The sequence below is a fragment of the Zeus faber genome, assembly GCF_960531495.2.
Source record: "Zeus faber genome assembly, chromosome: 16".
NCBI lineage: Eukaryota > Metazoa > Chordata > Actinopteri > Zeiformes > Zeidae > Zeus > Zeus faber.
The window spans coordinates 30,508,115-30,525,614 of NC_137202.1; the positions used below are offsets into that span (position 1 = coordinate 30,508,115).

The following is a 17,500-nucleotide window of genomic DNA, read 5'->3' on the forward strand; positions in this document are numbered from 1 at the left end:
TGGAGGGGTGGAAGGATGGAGGGGTGGAGTGATAGAGGGGTGGAGGGGTGGAGTGATGGAGGGGTGGAGGAGTGGAGGGATGGAGGGGTGGAGTGATAGAGGGGTGGAGGGGTGGAGTGAGGGGGGGTGGAGGGGTGGAGGGGTGGAGGGATGGAGGGGTGGAGTGATAGAGGGGTGGAGGGGTGGAGTGATGGAGGGGTGGAGGAGTGGAGGGATGGAGGGATGGAGGGGTAGAGGGGTGGAGGGGTGGAGGGGTATAGGGGTGGAGGGATGGAGGGGTGGAGGGGTGGAGGGATGGAGGGGTGGAGGGGTATAGGGGTGGAGGGGTGGAGGGGTGGAGGGGTGGAGGGGTATAGGAGTGGAGGGATGGAGGGGTAGAGGGGTGGAGGGATGGAGGGGTGGAGGGGTATAGGGGTGGAGGGGTGGAGGGGTGGAGGGATGGAGGGGTGGAGGGGTGGAGGGATGGAGGGGTGGAGGGGTATAGGGGTGGAGGGATGGAGGGGTGGAGGGATGGAGGGATGGAGGGGTGGAGGGGTGGAGGGATGGGAGAAGGACGGCTCGTACCTTGGTCGCCCATCATCAGGTGCGCCAGACCTTAAAGGAAAACAAGAGCACAGTCAGCAAAGAACAAGGGATCATGGGAAGGCATCGCCATAGCAACAGACATCCCAGCAGATGCCTGTCAACTGACGGGGGGGCGGGGCAGGTGGGGCAGGTGGGGCAGGTGGGGCGGGTGGGGGGGGGGGGGTGCGGGCGTGATGAGCGTCCAGGGCGTCATCACCACTTACTGGAGCAGAAGCAGAGCAGCGCCGCGCGTCACAACCGCTCCAATAAAGTTACATTCAAAGTAAAATACAAACCCTGCAAAGTAACACTTGATAAACACACATGTCCAAGTATTAGTACTTATTCACTTCATGAAGTATTGTGTAGTAATTAACTGGTACTGGACCAATACTACTACCAGCAGTACCTTCACTAATGTGTAGTTTATTCAGCACTCATGAAGTATTTTTAGGAATCAGATATTACTTCAGGTAGTGTAATAATTGTCTTAATCAGTAAAATATTACAATTGTTTTTACTGACTACATCTATTCACTCATTCGATCAATATAATAATGTAAAAAATATCACTTTTACCTAATGAGTATTACTGGGTTATAACCAACTTATTACTACACACAACACATCAAGTTTTCATTCATTTCCCTGTGAATGAATTTGTAGAAAGAATTATCTTCAGGACTCCAGAGAAAAGAAATACACAAAAGTATTTAAATTCATTTACATGAAGAGCGTTTGTGAAAAAGAACAGTACTATGACAGTACTATTACAGTACGGTACTCAGACAGTACTCTGGTTCCACTGGCTCCAGTGGGTAAACTGGTTCCACTGGTTCCAATGGTTCCAGTGAGTAAACTGGTTCCAGTGGTGTCAGTGAGTAAACTGGTTCCAGTGGTTCCAGTGAGTAAACTGGTTCCAGCGGTTCTAGTGGGTAAACTGGTTCTAGTGGGTAAACTGGTTCTAGTGGTACCAATGGTTCCAGTGAGTAAACTGGTTCCAGTGGTTCCAGTGGGTAAACTGGTTCTAGTGGTACCAGTGGTTCCAGTGGGTAAACTGGTTCCAGTGGTTCTAGTGGGTAAACTGGTTCTAGTGGTACCAGTGGTTCCAGTGGGTAAACTGGTTCCAGTGGTTCCAGTGGGTAAACTGGTTCCAGTGGTTTCAGTGGGTAAACTGGTTCCAGTGGTTCCAATGGGAAAACTGGTGTTGATTCCTAATTGGTTTCACTGGTTCCAATGGTTCCAATGGTTCCAGTGAGTCTACTGGTTTCAATGGTTCCAGTGGTTAAACAGGGGAAACTTGTTCCAGTGGTTCCAGTGGGTAAACTGGTTCCAGTGGTTCTAGTGGGTAAACTGGTTCTATTGGTACCAGTGGTTCCAGTGGGTAAACTGGTTCCAGTGGTTTCAGTGGGTAAACTGCTTCTAGTGGTTCCAGTTCTTCCAGTGGGTAAACTGGTTCCAGTGGTTCCAGTGGGTAAACTGGCGTTGATTCCTAATTGGTTTCACTGGTTCCAATTGTTCCAATGGTTCCAGTGAGTCAACTGGTTCCAGTGGTTCCAGTGGTTAAACAGGGTAAACTGGTTCTAGTGGTTCCAGTGGGTAAACTGGTTCCAGTGGTGCCAGTGGTCCCGGGGGGTAAACTGGTTCTTGTGGGTAAACTGCTTCCAGTGGTTATATCAGTACTTTCAAAACACTGCTCCTCGGACCTGGAGCTCTCACTATAAAAGTCTGTCCCTTCTACCTTCAGCTCTGCTATAATCACAGCAGTCTACATACCCCCGCTGGCGGATAAAACGTGCACGTCAGACGACCTTTACAGAGTAATCAATGGACTGGAAAACGTTCACCCTCAGGCAGCTCCTATTGTTTGTGGCGGAAGTCTCCAGGGCCTGATGGCATTCCAGGCCATGTCCTCAGAGGTATTCGCCTCCATATTTAACCTCTCTCTGATCCAGTCTATAGTCCCCACCTGCTTCAAACAGACAACCATTGTCCCGGTACCGAAGAAACAACCCATCACCTGCCTGAATGACTATGGCCCCGTAGCACTGACCTCTAGCATCATGAAGTGCTTCGGGCGGCTAGTCAGAACCCACATCTGCTCCTCCCCTCCTAACATCCTGGACCCTCTTGAATTTGCATATAGCCTGAACAGATCTATGGACCACGCCATCACCCTGACAGTGCATACCACCCTCTCCCACCTGGACAAGAGCAACACATACGTGAGGATGCTGTTTGTAGATTACAGCCCAGCATTCAACACAGATGTGCCCGCTAAACTTATTCTCAAGCTCAGGATCCTGGGTCTAAACACCTCCCTCTGTAACTGGATCCTGGACTTCCTGACGGGCAGACCCCAGGTGGTGAGAATGGGAAACCTCTCCTCCTCTGCACTGACCATGAGCACTGGAGCCCTGCAGGGCTGCGTACTCAGTCCCCTCCTGTACGCCCTGTTCACACATGACTGTGTGGCCACACGCAGCACCAACACCATCCTGAAGTTTGCGGACGACACCACCATCCTGAGTCTCATCTCCAACAACAATGAGTCCTCCTACAGAGAGGAAGTCAGCATCTTGGCAACATGGCGCCAGGATAACAACCTCTCTCTCTCAACGTCTGCAAGACCAAAGAGATGATCGTGGACTACAGGAAACGAAAATGGGGGAGCACGCACCCATCCACATTGACGGAGCTGAAGTGGAGGAGTCTCCTGCTTCAAGTTCCTTGATGTGTTCATCAGCGATGACCTCTCCTGGTCCAGGCAACCGGACGCGGCACTAAAAACTGCCCAAAAGCGCCTTTTCTTCCTGAGGAGACTGAAGAAGTTTGGCATGTCTGTCAGGACTCTCACCAGCTTCTACCGATACACCATTGAGAGCATTCTCACTGGCTGCATCACCGCCTGGTACGACAGCTGCTGATCGCAAGGCGCTCCAGAGGGCGGTGAAGACAGTGGAGCGCATCATTGGCTGCCACCTCCCCTTCGTGCAAGGCATCTACCGCACACGCTGCCTTAGAAAAGCATGGAAAATCATAAAGGACTACAGCCACCCAGGCTACGGACTGTTCAGGCTGCTGCCGTCTGGTAAACGTTAGCGGAGCATCCGGGCACGGACGACCAGCCTCACCAATAGTTTTTACCCTCAGGCCATCAGGCTTCTCAACCTGCAACATCTGTAGTCACCTCTGTAAATTAAATGTATCACCACAGCTACACGTACACATCCAGCGGCACTCCTTCACTTTATATTTATATCTATATCTTGTGAAATAGACCGATCTATTTGTGTTGGAACTGCTACAATGTCCAATTTTAGTTTCCGTTTTAGGATTATTTTCTTTATTATTATTATTATTATTATTATTATTATTATTTTATGTACACTGTGACCTCTTGCCCGTATTTGTAACTCAACTGTTACTTTTGAGTATACTTTTGATTATAGTTCAGCTTTCAACACCATAGTTCCCACCAGACTGGCTGGCAAGTTGTTGGAGCTAGGATTGAATGCTCCGCTGTGCACCTGGATCCTGGACTTCCTCACAGGCCGCCCCCAGGTGGTCAAGGTGGGGAAGTACATGTCAAGCTCCCTCACCCTGAACACAGGATCCCCCCAGGGCTGCGTCCTCAGCCCCCTACTGTACTCCCTGTACACACATGACTGTGTGGCCAGGTTCAGCTCCAACACCATCATCAAGTTTGCTGACGACACCGTGGTCGTGGGCCTGATCACCGACTGCGATGAGAAGGCCTACCGCAAGGAGGTGGCTGACCTGTCACTCTGGTGCCAGGACAACAGCCTCCACCTGAACGTCAGCAAAACCAAGGAGCTGATTGTGGACTTTAGGCGTGGATCACAATCGAGGACGCACGCGCCGTTGTGGATTAATGGGACTTCTGTCGACAGGGTGAGCAGCTTCAGATATCTGGGAGTCCACATCACAGAGGACTTAACATGGACTGTTCATACAGACACTCTGGTGAGAAAGGCGAGGCAGCGTCTCTACCACCTCAGGCAGCTGAGGAAATTCCGGGTCTCGGTGAGGATCCTCAAGCCCTTCTACTCTGGAGCAGTGGAGAGCATCCTGACAGGCAACATCACTGCCTGGTTTGGGAACTGTACTGCCCAGGACACGAGGGCCCTGCAGAGGGTGGTACGTTCAGCTGAACGTACCACTGGAACTACCCTCCCCCCCTTGCAGGAGTTATACACCAGGAGGTGTAGTAGCAGAGCCCGTAGGATCATGAAGGATCCTCATCACCCCAACAACGGACTGTTTCAGCTGCTGCGTCAGGCAAGCGCCTCCGCAGTCACGCAGCGAGAACAGAGAGACTGAGACGGAGTTTCTTCCCTCAAGCCATCAGAACTGTCAACGCTGACCTCACCAGGGGTCCTAACTGAGCCATGCACTAGGCTCCACTACCTACTGTACTGTATGTAGCATACTGTACCGCATACTGTATCACTGTTCAGGGTTGTTCGTGATGCCGTATTGCTGCGCCGTACTGTTGTATACTGTGCTGTATTATCCCAAACACTACCTCACACTATTCATATTCACATGCCACTTTAATTCACATGCCACTTTAAATGCACATATCTGTATATACATAGGCATATTCCTTCAACCTATTCCATTTTATTTCAATTTATTTTTTATTGTATTTTATTCTATATATTTTTTATCTTATTCTATAAGTATTCCACTTACTGTATTACGTTTTAGGAGTCAGTTAGTCGGTCTATTAGAAAGGAATTTTCTACTTTTTATTTTATTTTATTTTTGTACTTTTTCCTAGGACTTATTGTGTGCTATCACCGGGTGCGTTGCATTACATTTCACTGCATATATGTATGGAAGTGTGTATATGTATGTGACAAATAAAAATCTTGAATCTTGAATCTTGAAACTTTTTTATAATTGACTCTATTTTATTTAAAAATATATATTTCCACCTTATATTTGCCTTGTTATTTTATCTTTTCATGCCCACTACGTAGTTGTTGCCTGACATGCCCTAATCATTTCATTGTACCGAATGACCTTGTGTTGTACCGTACATTGACAAATAAAAGACTTTAAACTTTGAACATTGGTTCCAGTGGTACCAGTGGTTCCAATGGTTCCAGAGGGTAAACTGGTTCCAGTGGTTCCAGTGGGTAAACTGGTTCCAGTGGTTCCAGTGTGTAAACTGGTTCCAGTGGTTCCAGTGTGTAAACTGGTTCCAGTGGTGCCAGTGGTTCCAGTGGTTCCTGAGGCTTAATTGGTTCCACTGGTTCCAATGGTTCCTGTAAGTCAACTGGTTGCATTGGTTCCGGAGGGTAAACAGGGTAAACTGGTTCCAGTGGTGCAAGTGGTTCCAGGGGGTAAACTGGTTCCATTGGTTCCAGTAGGTAAACTGGTTCCAGGGGTTACAGCGGTTACAGTCATTCCATGGGGAAAAATTGTTCCAGTGGGTAAACTGGTTCTAGTGGTTCCAGTGGGTAAACTGGTTCCAGTGGTGCCTGTGGTTCCAGGGGATAAACTGGTTCCAGTGGTTCCAGTGGGTAAACTGGTTCCAGTGGTTTCAGCGGTTCCAGTAGTTCCAGTGGGAAATATGGTTCCAGTAGGTAAACTTGTTCCAGTGGTTCCAGTGGATAAACTGGTTCCAGTGGTTCCAGTCGGTAAACTGGTTCCAGTGGTTTCAGTGGTTCCAATTGTTCCAGGGGGTAAATTGGTTAAACTGGTTCCAGTGGATCCAGTGGGTAAACTAGTTCCAGTTGTTCCAGAGAGCAAATTGGTTCCACTAGTTCCAATGGTTCCAGTGAGTCAACTGGTTCCAGAGGTTCCAATGGGTAAACTGGTTCTAGTGGTGCCAGTGGTTCCAGTTGGAAAACCGGTTCCAGTGGTTCCAGTGGTAAACTGGTAAAGTTATTCTCCCACTGGGTCATGGTTCGACAATTTGGGACTTGAGTGGATTTGGTTTTGTTTAAATCCAATCTTTGTAAACGGACCAAATAGTAAATGAATATTAACATTCAGATTTCCTAGAAATACATTTATTACCCTGAGTAAAATCAGTAGAACTTGGAATGTATCAAAAATACTCATTGATTCTGTGATTTTAGGATAAAAGTTCATCTTTAAACATTCTTTCAGCTTTCCCTGTCACCATGATCAGATAAAATACCATCAGCTGAACTAACTCCTATTTATTTGATCCCACCGGAAAAATTCTGTTGTTTTTTTATTATTTTGAAATATTTCGTTGTGGACATGGAACGACTTCCTGTTTAACATGTTTTATCATCATCACATCAACACAATGTCATTGAAACATTAAAATACAGATTCACGTCAGATGAGAAGAAACATCCGGAAATAAACAGAAAGAAACATTAAACATCATTCCTCATCACTTCTCAAATCAAAAACTACAAATTGAATAAAAATATATACAAATGAGGTGAAACATTATTAATAATCATGAATATTAATATAAAACCATCCTACCTCGTTTTAATCTTTCTGTCCGAGATTCAAGCCTATTATCGACCAAAAAACCCACAAAAAAAAGAAAAATGAGGACTTACCATGACCAGCCAGCGCCGCCCCAACACATTACAACGAACACTCCGACATAATATACAGATGATGTATATTGTGAATATAAAAAATATAATAAAATATATAATTTCACTGTATTATGGGATGTTCCTCCAGGGCCTATTCACAGTAATATTTGGTAAATGCTCATAAAATGTTCAAAGTTGGTTTATGGAGCCATGTTGAAAACTGCTGCTTTGTTCAAAACATTTTATTTTTTTATATTAATATTTAATATTTAATATGGAACAAACTTTGATGCGGAAGAACTGCTCAGAACCTGAAAACAATGAACAGATATAACATATATCAATATACAGGAGACAAATACTTGAATGCAGTAAACTATATTTGTTTATGGATTCTTTCGGGCGGGTGTTACTGTTTATCCTCCACTTTACTTCCTCCAATTATTTCCAAGGAATTAAACATTTAATCTGAGTCTTACATCACAATATTAAATACATTTATAATATTATTCAAACTGAAATATTGTTCAACTGATACAGTTTACCCTCGCTTTCAGAAGATGAGATTTAATCCCAGATTTGTTAAATTAATGACCTTTTTTAATATGTAGATTAAACTTCAGGGCTTGGAATTATTGATGAATAACAATTTACACAAACACACACACACACACACACACACACACACACACACACACACACACACACACACACACACACACTTTTCTTTCACAAATGTATCCAGCTGGTTTCATCCTAATCCCGGGAAGTAAAGCCATATAATCCTCTGACAAACTCATCCTCTGTCATTGTACGAGTGACTGAACCACAACAAAGCGTCTGAGGCTCCGTCACAAAGAACAACATCACAACCACTTCACCGCCGTCACATTCTGTTCAAAGACAATATCATCATCAGAAATCAATGCATCTACCAAGCAGGTCCACTGATCAGTGTAAAGATACGCACCACCAGCATCTCCCACGACGACTGTGTCCTTTCTGGGCCAGGTCTGGTATCAGCTCTTCTCTTGAAAGGATGAACATTTATTTGGTTGCTGTTAAGGTTAAGGTTTTTGTTGAGGTCCTGAGACCTTCTGTTACTACATCTGGGAGGTGATGGACCATGGGAGTTCCTTAGACCTTCTGTTACTGCACGTGGCTGATGATGGACCATGGGAGGTCCTTAGACCTTCTGTGACTACATCTGGCTGGTGATGGACGATAGGAGGTCCTTAGACCTTCCGTTACTATATCTGGCTGGAGACGGACCACGGGAGGTCCTTAGACATTCTGTTACTACATCTGGATGGTGATGGAATATGGGAGGTCCTTTGACCTTCTGTTACTACATCTAGCATGATGGACCATGGGAGGTCCTTATACCTTTTGTTCCTACATCTGGCTGGTGATCGACCATGGGAGATCGTTCAACCTTCTTTTGCTACATCTGGCTGGAAATGGACTATGGGAGATCCTAAGACCTTCTGTTACTTCATCTGGCAGGAGATGGACCAGGGGAGGTCCTTATACCTTTTGTTCCTACATCTGGCTGGTGATCGACCATGGGAGATCGTTCGACCTTCTTTTATTACATATGGCTGGAGATGGACCACAGGAGGTCCTTAGACCTTCTGTTACTACATCTGGCTGGAGATGGACCGTGGGTTGTCACTATAGTAAGGATGTCTTAGGCTTAAGGCTGTCTTGCCTGCTACTGTACTTTAAGAGCTCTTTCATAGCTGGCTCCACCTATAGGCGGAAGAGGCAATTTACCGCTGGGAACTAAATTAATGATACGTTTACATTTATTTATTGATAAGTTGGCTGTCAATGATTTAAAAAAAATCACAGCAGAAACAGTACAAAGCCTGTTTCCATAACAAGCTCTGAGGGTTTTTAGATGTTTAAGATCAATGTTCACAACTTGTCTTCTGCTCCTTCAGAAGAAACAGTGCTCCACAGTCTTCAAGGAGTCCAGACGTTAGACTGATGTTCATCAGTTATTTATGATATGAACCTTCTGTAAACCAGAAGGTTAAAACAGACCAATATCAGCACGGTTTGGTTTTTTCGAATGCTTCCTAGAGAAGAAGCTCATTGAGGAAAATGTCCGCTTAGGATTGACCTCATTACAGTGAGAAACGCTGGAGACGTCCTCATTCGGTTCTTTGATTTGGCAAAACATCAAGTAAACATCAAGCGTCTTCACCGAAGAGTCTCCCACAACAGGGAAAGCTGAAAAGGAACAAGCTGCATTTTCCAGTAGAACACTCACTTTTTATATGAGGAACGACTTTGGTCCTTTCAGTTGTGTGTTGCACAGAAGGGGTTGATTAATGTTCCCACGGCAACCGTAAGCTTGACAGCGAGTGGAACGATGCTGGGTTGCCAGGTCGAGGTGCACGGCTGTGATGCAAAACAGTCTAATAAACACATCAACTTTCCACATCACACTGCCGTCAAATCCTTGACACTAACCACACAATCCGGGATCTCAGTTACTTGTTTAAAATAATTATAAGGAGATAAACAGACTTTTTGGGCTCGAAAAATAAAAAAAAATGTTCCCCTTTCCCCTCAGGGCTCAGGACGTAGAAGTAACAGCCAACCCAAGCACCCACCCAAACACTCTACATTATTCATCACACTTCAACATTGTACAGGGATAGAAATATTTCCACAGTGAAAAGTTAAACCACTGAAAACAGCAACATCTTGCAGAGTTCCCTGAAGCACTTTGATTGACAACGCGAAGATATTCCTTCAGATGCGTTGAATTCATTCAAACTCTTCATTTTCCCTCGTGATCTTGGGCAGGGGTTCCCAACCGTTTTATTTTCATGGACCAGACCAGATCAGACCGGACCTCAGTGCAGAAGACAATCAGGGACCGGGATGGCGGGCTGAGGTGTCTCCCCATCACACTAGGTGGAAAATATATCAAATACATCTACAATAAAAAAAGCATTATTTGGGTCACGCAAAAAAAAAGGACCCTCATGTTTGGAGAATAAGCGAGCAGAGCGAGATGCACCGACCCGGGTAAGGGGGTACCCAGCTGATGCTACAGTGTGGGAATAAATCATAGATAAATACATCTACAATAAAAACATCCTGTTTTTATTTGTTTTTTGTTGTTTGTTTTAGATTTGAGATCGCTCTGTGAAACAAATAAAAAAGGAAGCCCGGTGGCCAATGCCCCGCGGCCCGGCATTGGCCCCCGGCCGGCTGGCTGAGGGCCCCTGATCAAGATGCTCCAGTCTCTGAAGGTTGGATTAGTAAATACACTGTTCATTCACACTGAGTCAGAGATCACAGGCTTCAACAAAGGGAGCACTGATGCTATTGTCCACCATCTGCGATCATTAATGCAACATGAAATTCAAACAAGATCTCGCTCCTTATGCTTGAGAACCTCACTCCCCACTCTCTGCACTCAGACACCCACACAAAGTCCCAATCTTCTGTACTTTGGCCGGTTCTCATTAGCTTCTGCTGTAAAGTGATGTGTGGAGCATAGGATGCTGGATGGAGCCTGCGACTCGCCGTACTTTCCCTTCCAGGAAACACTGATTGGTTCCAGCTCTTTTCTATCATTTGCAGCTTCTTCTCTGAAACTCTGACTTCTAAAGGCTTGAAATACCCAATGTTTCACTCATTAAATTCTTCCATTCCATCCACCATGACCACCAACATGTTCAATGCTTCTCACAAAACCAAAAGGTTGGTCATAAAGGTCATAAGCCAGGAAGGTGTAACTCCACAGGAAGCTAGAATGATAAGACATCACAACATTAAAAGCACACTTCCCACAGTTCCACAGGCTGAGGTCAGGAGGTAGTAAAGGGAGGCACCACTATGAGAGGGACGACCACAGCCGCACACTCTCACACTGACAATAAAAACACTCCTCAGACGGAGCCAACCTGCACATCCTCACAAGAGGACAATAAAAGTCTGACACTATCTGGCCGAGGTGACGCGCTGCAGATTCTGATCCAGAGTCACATTAACACAGAGGACACGTTCACACTGCAGGCCAACGTTGGCCAAAACCCATTTGTTTGCTCATGTGTGACTCAGATCTGTTCTTTTCAGGACAGTGTGAACTGCACAAACCACATGGAATCTGAGTGAGTGAGCTTCAGCCGACGAACATGGTCCCACGCCGCCTGACAACCACCGTGCATGTAGCTGCCGTGTTACTTCCGTACGACAACGTCACTTCTTTGTTACTTGTGCGCATGCGGGTCCGTTCAGGTATTGACCTTATTTAAAAAATAATGTGAACAGCCAAACGATAGAAGACTTGCACTGTGAACGTGGCCTAATTTGTGTTTTAATTTCCACAGAAGCTGCATCAAAGTTATGAATTCTGGTTCATGGGGAAGGTTTCTCACAGTGATGTTACGTCCTCTTGTATTTTGTGTTAAATCAGATATTAAAATATGTTAATGAACTTCAGTTAAACAAGCACAAATAAAGATCGATCTATCCATCTCTATGTCTGTCTGTCTGTCTGTCTGTCTGTCTGTCTATCCATTCATCCATCCATCTATTAGAAGTGTAACCTTGTCTTTCTGCTCATCGGGTTTCGAAGGCGTCTCCTCGTACCTTCTCTGTCTGATCTCTGCTGCTTTAAGGCAGAAGAATAGAACATCACAGAAGAGAAGGTCAGAGCTACGGACGCATCGATTTGTTGTTCAGTTACAATTTAGTCCAAATCAAGAGTAATGACTGTGAGAGCAGGCTCCTTTCTCCGCTCTCAAGCAGGGGAGTGTTCAGGAGGTTGGAGACGACGCCAGCGAGCGACGGCTCTGGAGGAGGTGACGGAGGACGGGGGCGGAGTTCCTTCTCTGACCAAGTCAGTTTCAGCTGCACCCTCACAGTCAAAGGTTTAGTCATCAGATGGTGTTTCTATGGTCACGCAAATGGGCAGAACGTCACGCCCTACGCCACGCGCAGCCATTCTCACTTCCCCAATATGGTGGGAATGCCCAAACGTTGTTGCGGATCATGTTCAAATCCTCTTTTTGTTTTCCTCCGTGCGGCGCTGAGCAGACGACCCGGTGACACGTTCTTAGAAGACTGTACATCTAATGTGAGCCAAACAGGAGGATTGTGGGGGCAGATGTGGGGTTGTTCTGTTTCTTATGGGCTGGAATCATCCGACAGGATAATGACACAGTAGCTTGTCTAATAACCTTAATCCAAGCACTGACCTGAAGACATCTTTCCCTGGAGTGCAATCGCGGCTTGAAAGCTGGTCTCTGCGAGGTTACGTCTTGTAACGTGTCCTTTCAGTTGCTGAAATGTGACAAACCCTTTCAGACCAACAAGCTTTTTGCTATGATGTCATGTTTATGAGCCTCCATCACAGGGCGTGTCCAGCTCCAAGTATCACTCAGACTCTCAGAAAAGAAAGATGTTTGAAAAGCTGTGAGTTCATCCATTTTCTTTCTTTCTTTCTTTGTGGACGGAGGAGAGCGAGCCCTCGCGGCTCCAACCTGTGTCTTTGGAGGAAAGCCGTGGAAACAGGCCCTGAGGTCTGGTGCTGCCTTATCACCAGCTACGAGGTATCAGAAGCGTTGGATCTGTCCAGCTCCCGCACGGGGCTACGAGTACGTCTTAAATATCCTACCGTTCATCCCGGTCAGATTGGAGGCATCTGTTCAAATATTATCCAGAATCCAAGTATGTTTTATACCTTTACACCTCTCTCCACTATTTCGCACCACAGCTTTGTCTTCAAAAATTGACTCTGATGCATGAGGAAAAGCCTTTTCTGACTTTCTCCATCTTATTTGATAATCCAGTCTGCGGCGCTGCACGTCAGGTCCCAAGTAAAAGCTGAGAAAAGACAGGTGACCTCCAAACTAAATGTGCAGTAAGTTATTAGCATGAGAGCGTGTGCGTGTCTAATCTTAAAATGTTGCTCTGGGAGGAATCCCTTTTAAGAGTTTCACAAACAGCCTTTGAGAGCGTCTGTATTTAAACAAGTGGAAATCCTGCGGGGAAAACCCTCTAATCTTTTCATCCCAATATAAGTCTTTGGCCTCAGACATCAGAACATTATTAATCTGCTTGTGTCTGAGCACCGCCGCCGGCTCCTCCAGCCCGACGTCCACACACCCACCAGGTCACATGATGCCGCCACCAGCAGCCAATCACATTGAAGCCCCTCCTGGACGGCGTCAGTATTACAGGACTAGGGGTGAGATCTGTGCGTCAGTCATTCTGGGCACAATCCGGACTGTTTCAAACTTTTTGTCGATTTTCTGGGGAACATTTGTTTTTACATGACATGCACCACCGGTGTGCTCGTCACCATGATGACGACACGTCACACACACCACTACTTCCGTGCAAAACAACAGCACGCGGAATTTGGCCACGTGGCTTCACCAACACCAACACAAAAAGGGAAAAGAAGTAAAAAGTGCTATCAGTCTTTTTCCCAGGGCTTCCATCTGACGCTCAGTTCTCTAAAACACCACGAGCGGCGCTACGATCACACCGCTCTCCGCAGGTTTCTGGGGCCGTCGCAGACTGACAGTGACTGGATTTGGAACCATGTGACTTTACTGTAAATAAACACAATGGAGGCTTTTGCTGGTTTAATGAACCAGCATCAGGCCGCACATCTCACTCTCGCGAACTACCCTCAGGTAACGTATATAACTGTATTACTGTATGTCACACAGTGTATTATATACAGTATATACAGACTACCGTATATGACATCTCCCCCTCTTTTGTGTGTTATTTCAATAACATCAAAGGATTGCTTTAACCAAAAATGGCTATTTAGATGACACATAGTGTATAAACCCAGATTTAGTCAAATTAAGATATTTCAACCCATACTGGTCTCTTTCTTACTCAACCAAGATTTTGTAGTATTAGTACAACAGTGCCACAATCACAAATCAACATCAATGTCAGAACAACCTTTTCTTTTCTCTCCCCTTTTCCCCCAAGACCATATGATCCGCACTTGTCTACAGGTCAACTACTGGCTTGCACACCTGTGCAGATCTGGTCACGGTCTGACCAGGTGGAGGGGTTGTGGGTGTAGCCACACTCTGATTGACAGGAACATGGCAGCTCTAACATTGCGCCTCCGTCAGAGTGCGTATCTGCCCTGTGTTCTCATGAGAAGCTGCTGGGGTGGGCTGGGGAACCGGCCTTGGTTGGAGGTGATGGTGATGAGATTCTTTGCCGTCCGTTTGCCTCTCTCTCTGCGTGCCCATTGCCCTGCAGGTGGTGAGGGCTGGATGTGCAGTGCTTGAAGTCGAGCTGCCTCGCAACTCCTGGAACTATGCACTGGATACTAGGGTCCATTATCATTCACCACCTCATCTGGAATGCCAAACCTGGTGAAGACAGTTTTCAGTTTTTGGATAACTTGTGTACTTGGCATCGAGGGCAGGTGCAATATGTATAGAAACCTGGAGTAATAGTCTAAGATTACCAGGTAGTTGTGGTGATTTTGCTCACAGAGGTCCATTGCAACGCTCTTCCAGATGAGAGGTTCCTTGTGTTGTGTTCTTTTCAGTTTATGGCCCACCTGACATGACGTCACGAGCATGTTTATCTCTGTAGAGAGTCCGGGCCACCACACAGATGAACATCCTCTCCCCCTATATTTCACTAGGCCATTGGTGCCCTTCTTGAATTTTCGGAAGACTCTCACCGCTCTCACCTGATCTCGGCACGACGATTCTGCTTCCTCTTAGGACAAGGCATTGTGTTCTGATAGCTCTGATTGCACTCGGACGTACTCTCTTCCATGGGCATATTGCTTGCTTGTTCAGACCATCCGGTCTTTATGAGCTTCACGGTAGACAACTGTTTGGCGTCGGCTGCTGTCACCATTCTGATTTCCTCCAACTTTCTTGTAGACACCGGGATCCCCTCCACTACTCTAGCCACATACTGTAGGATGCCGCCTGACTGTGTGTGTCAGTCTCTGTGCACATGTTGGCCAGTGGATCATGTGAGAGGGTGTCTGCGATGATCAGAGTTTTCCCTGGAGCATACTCTTCTACTGGATTAAGTCTCCTGAGGCTCATGAGAAGACACTGACATATTAGAGGTAAATTGTCCAGGCATCAGTTGTTAATAAGAGGCACCAGCAGCTTGGTGTCAGTTACTAGCTTAAACTGCTCCAGTCCATTGAGGTATCTGTCAGACTTCTCACACGCCCACGCACCAGCCAGATCTTCCATTTCTATTTGGGTGTAGAGTGTTTTTGCTTCAGTTAGGCGTTTGGAACAAGATACCACAGGTTTCCACTCCTCCCTGTGGAGTTGAAGGAGTATATCACCCAATCCATAACTGCTTGTGTCAGCTGACACAGCAGTGGGACCGTTCATGACATAATAGGCGAGTCCTGGTGCAGTTGTCAACAGCTCCTTGATATATCCAAAAGCTGTTTGCTGTGCGTGACTCCATGTCCAGGCATTCTTGTTTTTCAGGAGCTGATACAGTGCCTGTCCTACCATTGAGAGGTTGGGGATGTATCTTCCGAGATAATTCACCATTCCCAGTGGTGACAGTTTGTTTTCCACTTCCACTGACAGTTTGTTTTCCACTTTATCATGGTCAGGCCGGATCCCGGACCGGTCGATGAGATGCCCGAGGAACCGCAGCTGACTCTGCCCGATGCAGCACTCCTCACGCTTGAGCTTCAGACCAGCTGTCTCTATACGCTGCATTACATTCTCTAGGTGACTGTCAAGCTCCTCCTCTGTGGCCCCATAGACAAGAATGTTGTCCATGAAGACCTCAATGCCCTCCAGCCTCTGCAGGGTCTCTATCATCTTTCTCTGGGCGATTTCTGGTGCGCTCGTTATTCGGAACGGTAGCCGCTTGAAGTTGAATCTGCCAAACGGTGTAATGAAGGTAGTGAGCTTACAGCTGTGTATATGGTGTGTACAGCATATGGCTAAGCATTGTATTTCAGCTCTGTTCTCACAGGTTTAGTCTTTAATGTACCATGCTCACCATATGCTAACCAGTTTTGCTGGTTTAATGAATCACCGTCAGGTCGCACATCGACATGCCCATACACACTCTATCAAACTGCCCTGAGGTAACGTAACCCCCCATTGTACGTTTTCACTCTATTACCATATATCATAAAGTAAATGCGCAACTGCATTAGACTACCTTATATGACATCTACTGCATCTGAAAAGGACTAAAGACACATCTTCCTACAACAGGGAATGCAGTTTGGTGTTAGTGACACACAGCAGGATTCTCATCTATAATCAAGACACAAGCCCATAAATCATATCCTAATTAAGGCATTAGGATCTAATTAATTCATTTGTGTCTAATTAAATCGCTAATTAAGACTGTAAGCAATCACAAAAAGGAATCGCATCATGAACAATGGAAAGTCACAGAAGAGAGCAGAGAAGGTGAAATGATGGATAGACGGACAGAACGCTCGACTGCACCGGAGGTTGAGAACCTTCTCCTCCAGGATCCTCAGCTTGATCCATTTGATCAGATTCAGTCTCTGGATCCTGTTTGTCATTCTTCTACGTGTACTACTACTTCCTGGCTGTTATTGTACAAAGACTCCCGTTGTACAATAACAACAAGACTGCAGATTTTTAAGTTATTATCGAGAAGACAAAATCTTAATAGATTCTTATTCTCAGTTAAATGATAGTCGATTAATTGTCAATATCCCTAATTAGATCTGATTCAATGTCTCCGCTCAAGTCGGGCAGGTTGAATTCAACCATGTTGAAGTTAAATTAGCGATCATTTTGCCGGGGACCGCCTGGGGCCCCCTGAAGGGCCCCTGCATCTGCTCAGTCAGACCGACAGATCCTGCTGTAGTAGTTTAGTGTGGAATGGAGAAGGATTCCCAGTCTATGCTAAATAACACAGCGAGTGCACGACCACGATGTGAGTACACAACAATATTGTTTCAGTTAGTTTCAGGTTTCAAGTTTTTTTTCTAGTTTTAACTAAAATGTTTGGTCACACCCAGATTTAGTTTTGAGTTTAAATTCAGTTAACTGTACAAGGATGCAAACAAATGTATGGTTAAAAAAAGGTCTGAAATATACTTATGGTGGTAGCCAACGGTTTTCCAGTTTCCCTGAACGCATCGCTTCCCACGTGCATGATAGTTTTCCGAGGCCGTGCAGCTTGGCTTCCTACTTGGAGTTGTGTCTGCGTCTTAGTTAATGTAGTATCAGAGAACGAGACTGTGGTGGATGGGGTGGCTTAAACAGCCACACCTGATGCTCGTTGCTAGCCTCCCCTCTACAATAAACTGCTCCTGGCTTGTTCCAGCTAGCCTCCTCTCTACCTTAAACTGCTCCTGGCTTGTTCCAGCTAGC

At 45.9% G+C, this 17,500-nt stretch overlaps 1 protein-coding gene across 4 annotated transcripts in view; it reads right to left on the minus strand.

The window, feature by feature from the left end:
• The window catches only part of LOC307242258 (neurexin-1a-like), a gene marked incomplete at its 3' end in the record, with an annotated part of 222,905 nt that overhangs the window by 191,434 nt on the left and 13,971 nt on the right, over window positions 1-17,500 (minus strand). For 3 of the 4 annotated variants that reach the window (XM_080016643.1, XM_080016642.1, XM_080016641.1), the window contains exon 2: window positions 556-594. In XM_080016643.1, coding sequence (XP_079872769.1) covers window positions 556-594 — 39 coding nt within the window. The remainder of the gene's footprint in view (window positions 1-555; window positions 595-17,500) is intronic. The other variant, XM_080016644.1, reaches the window with a different exon arrangement.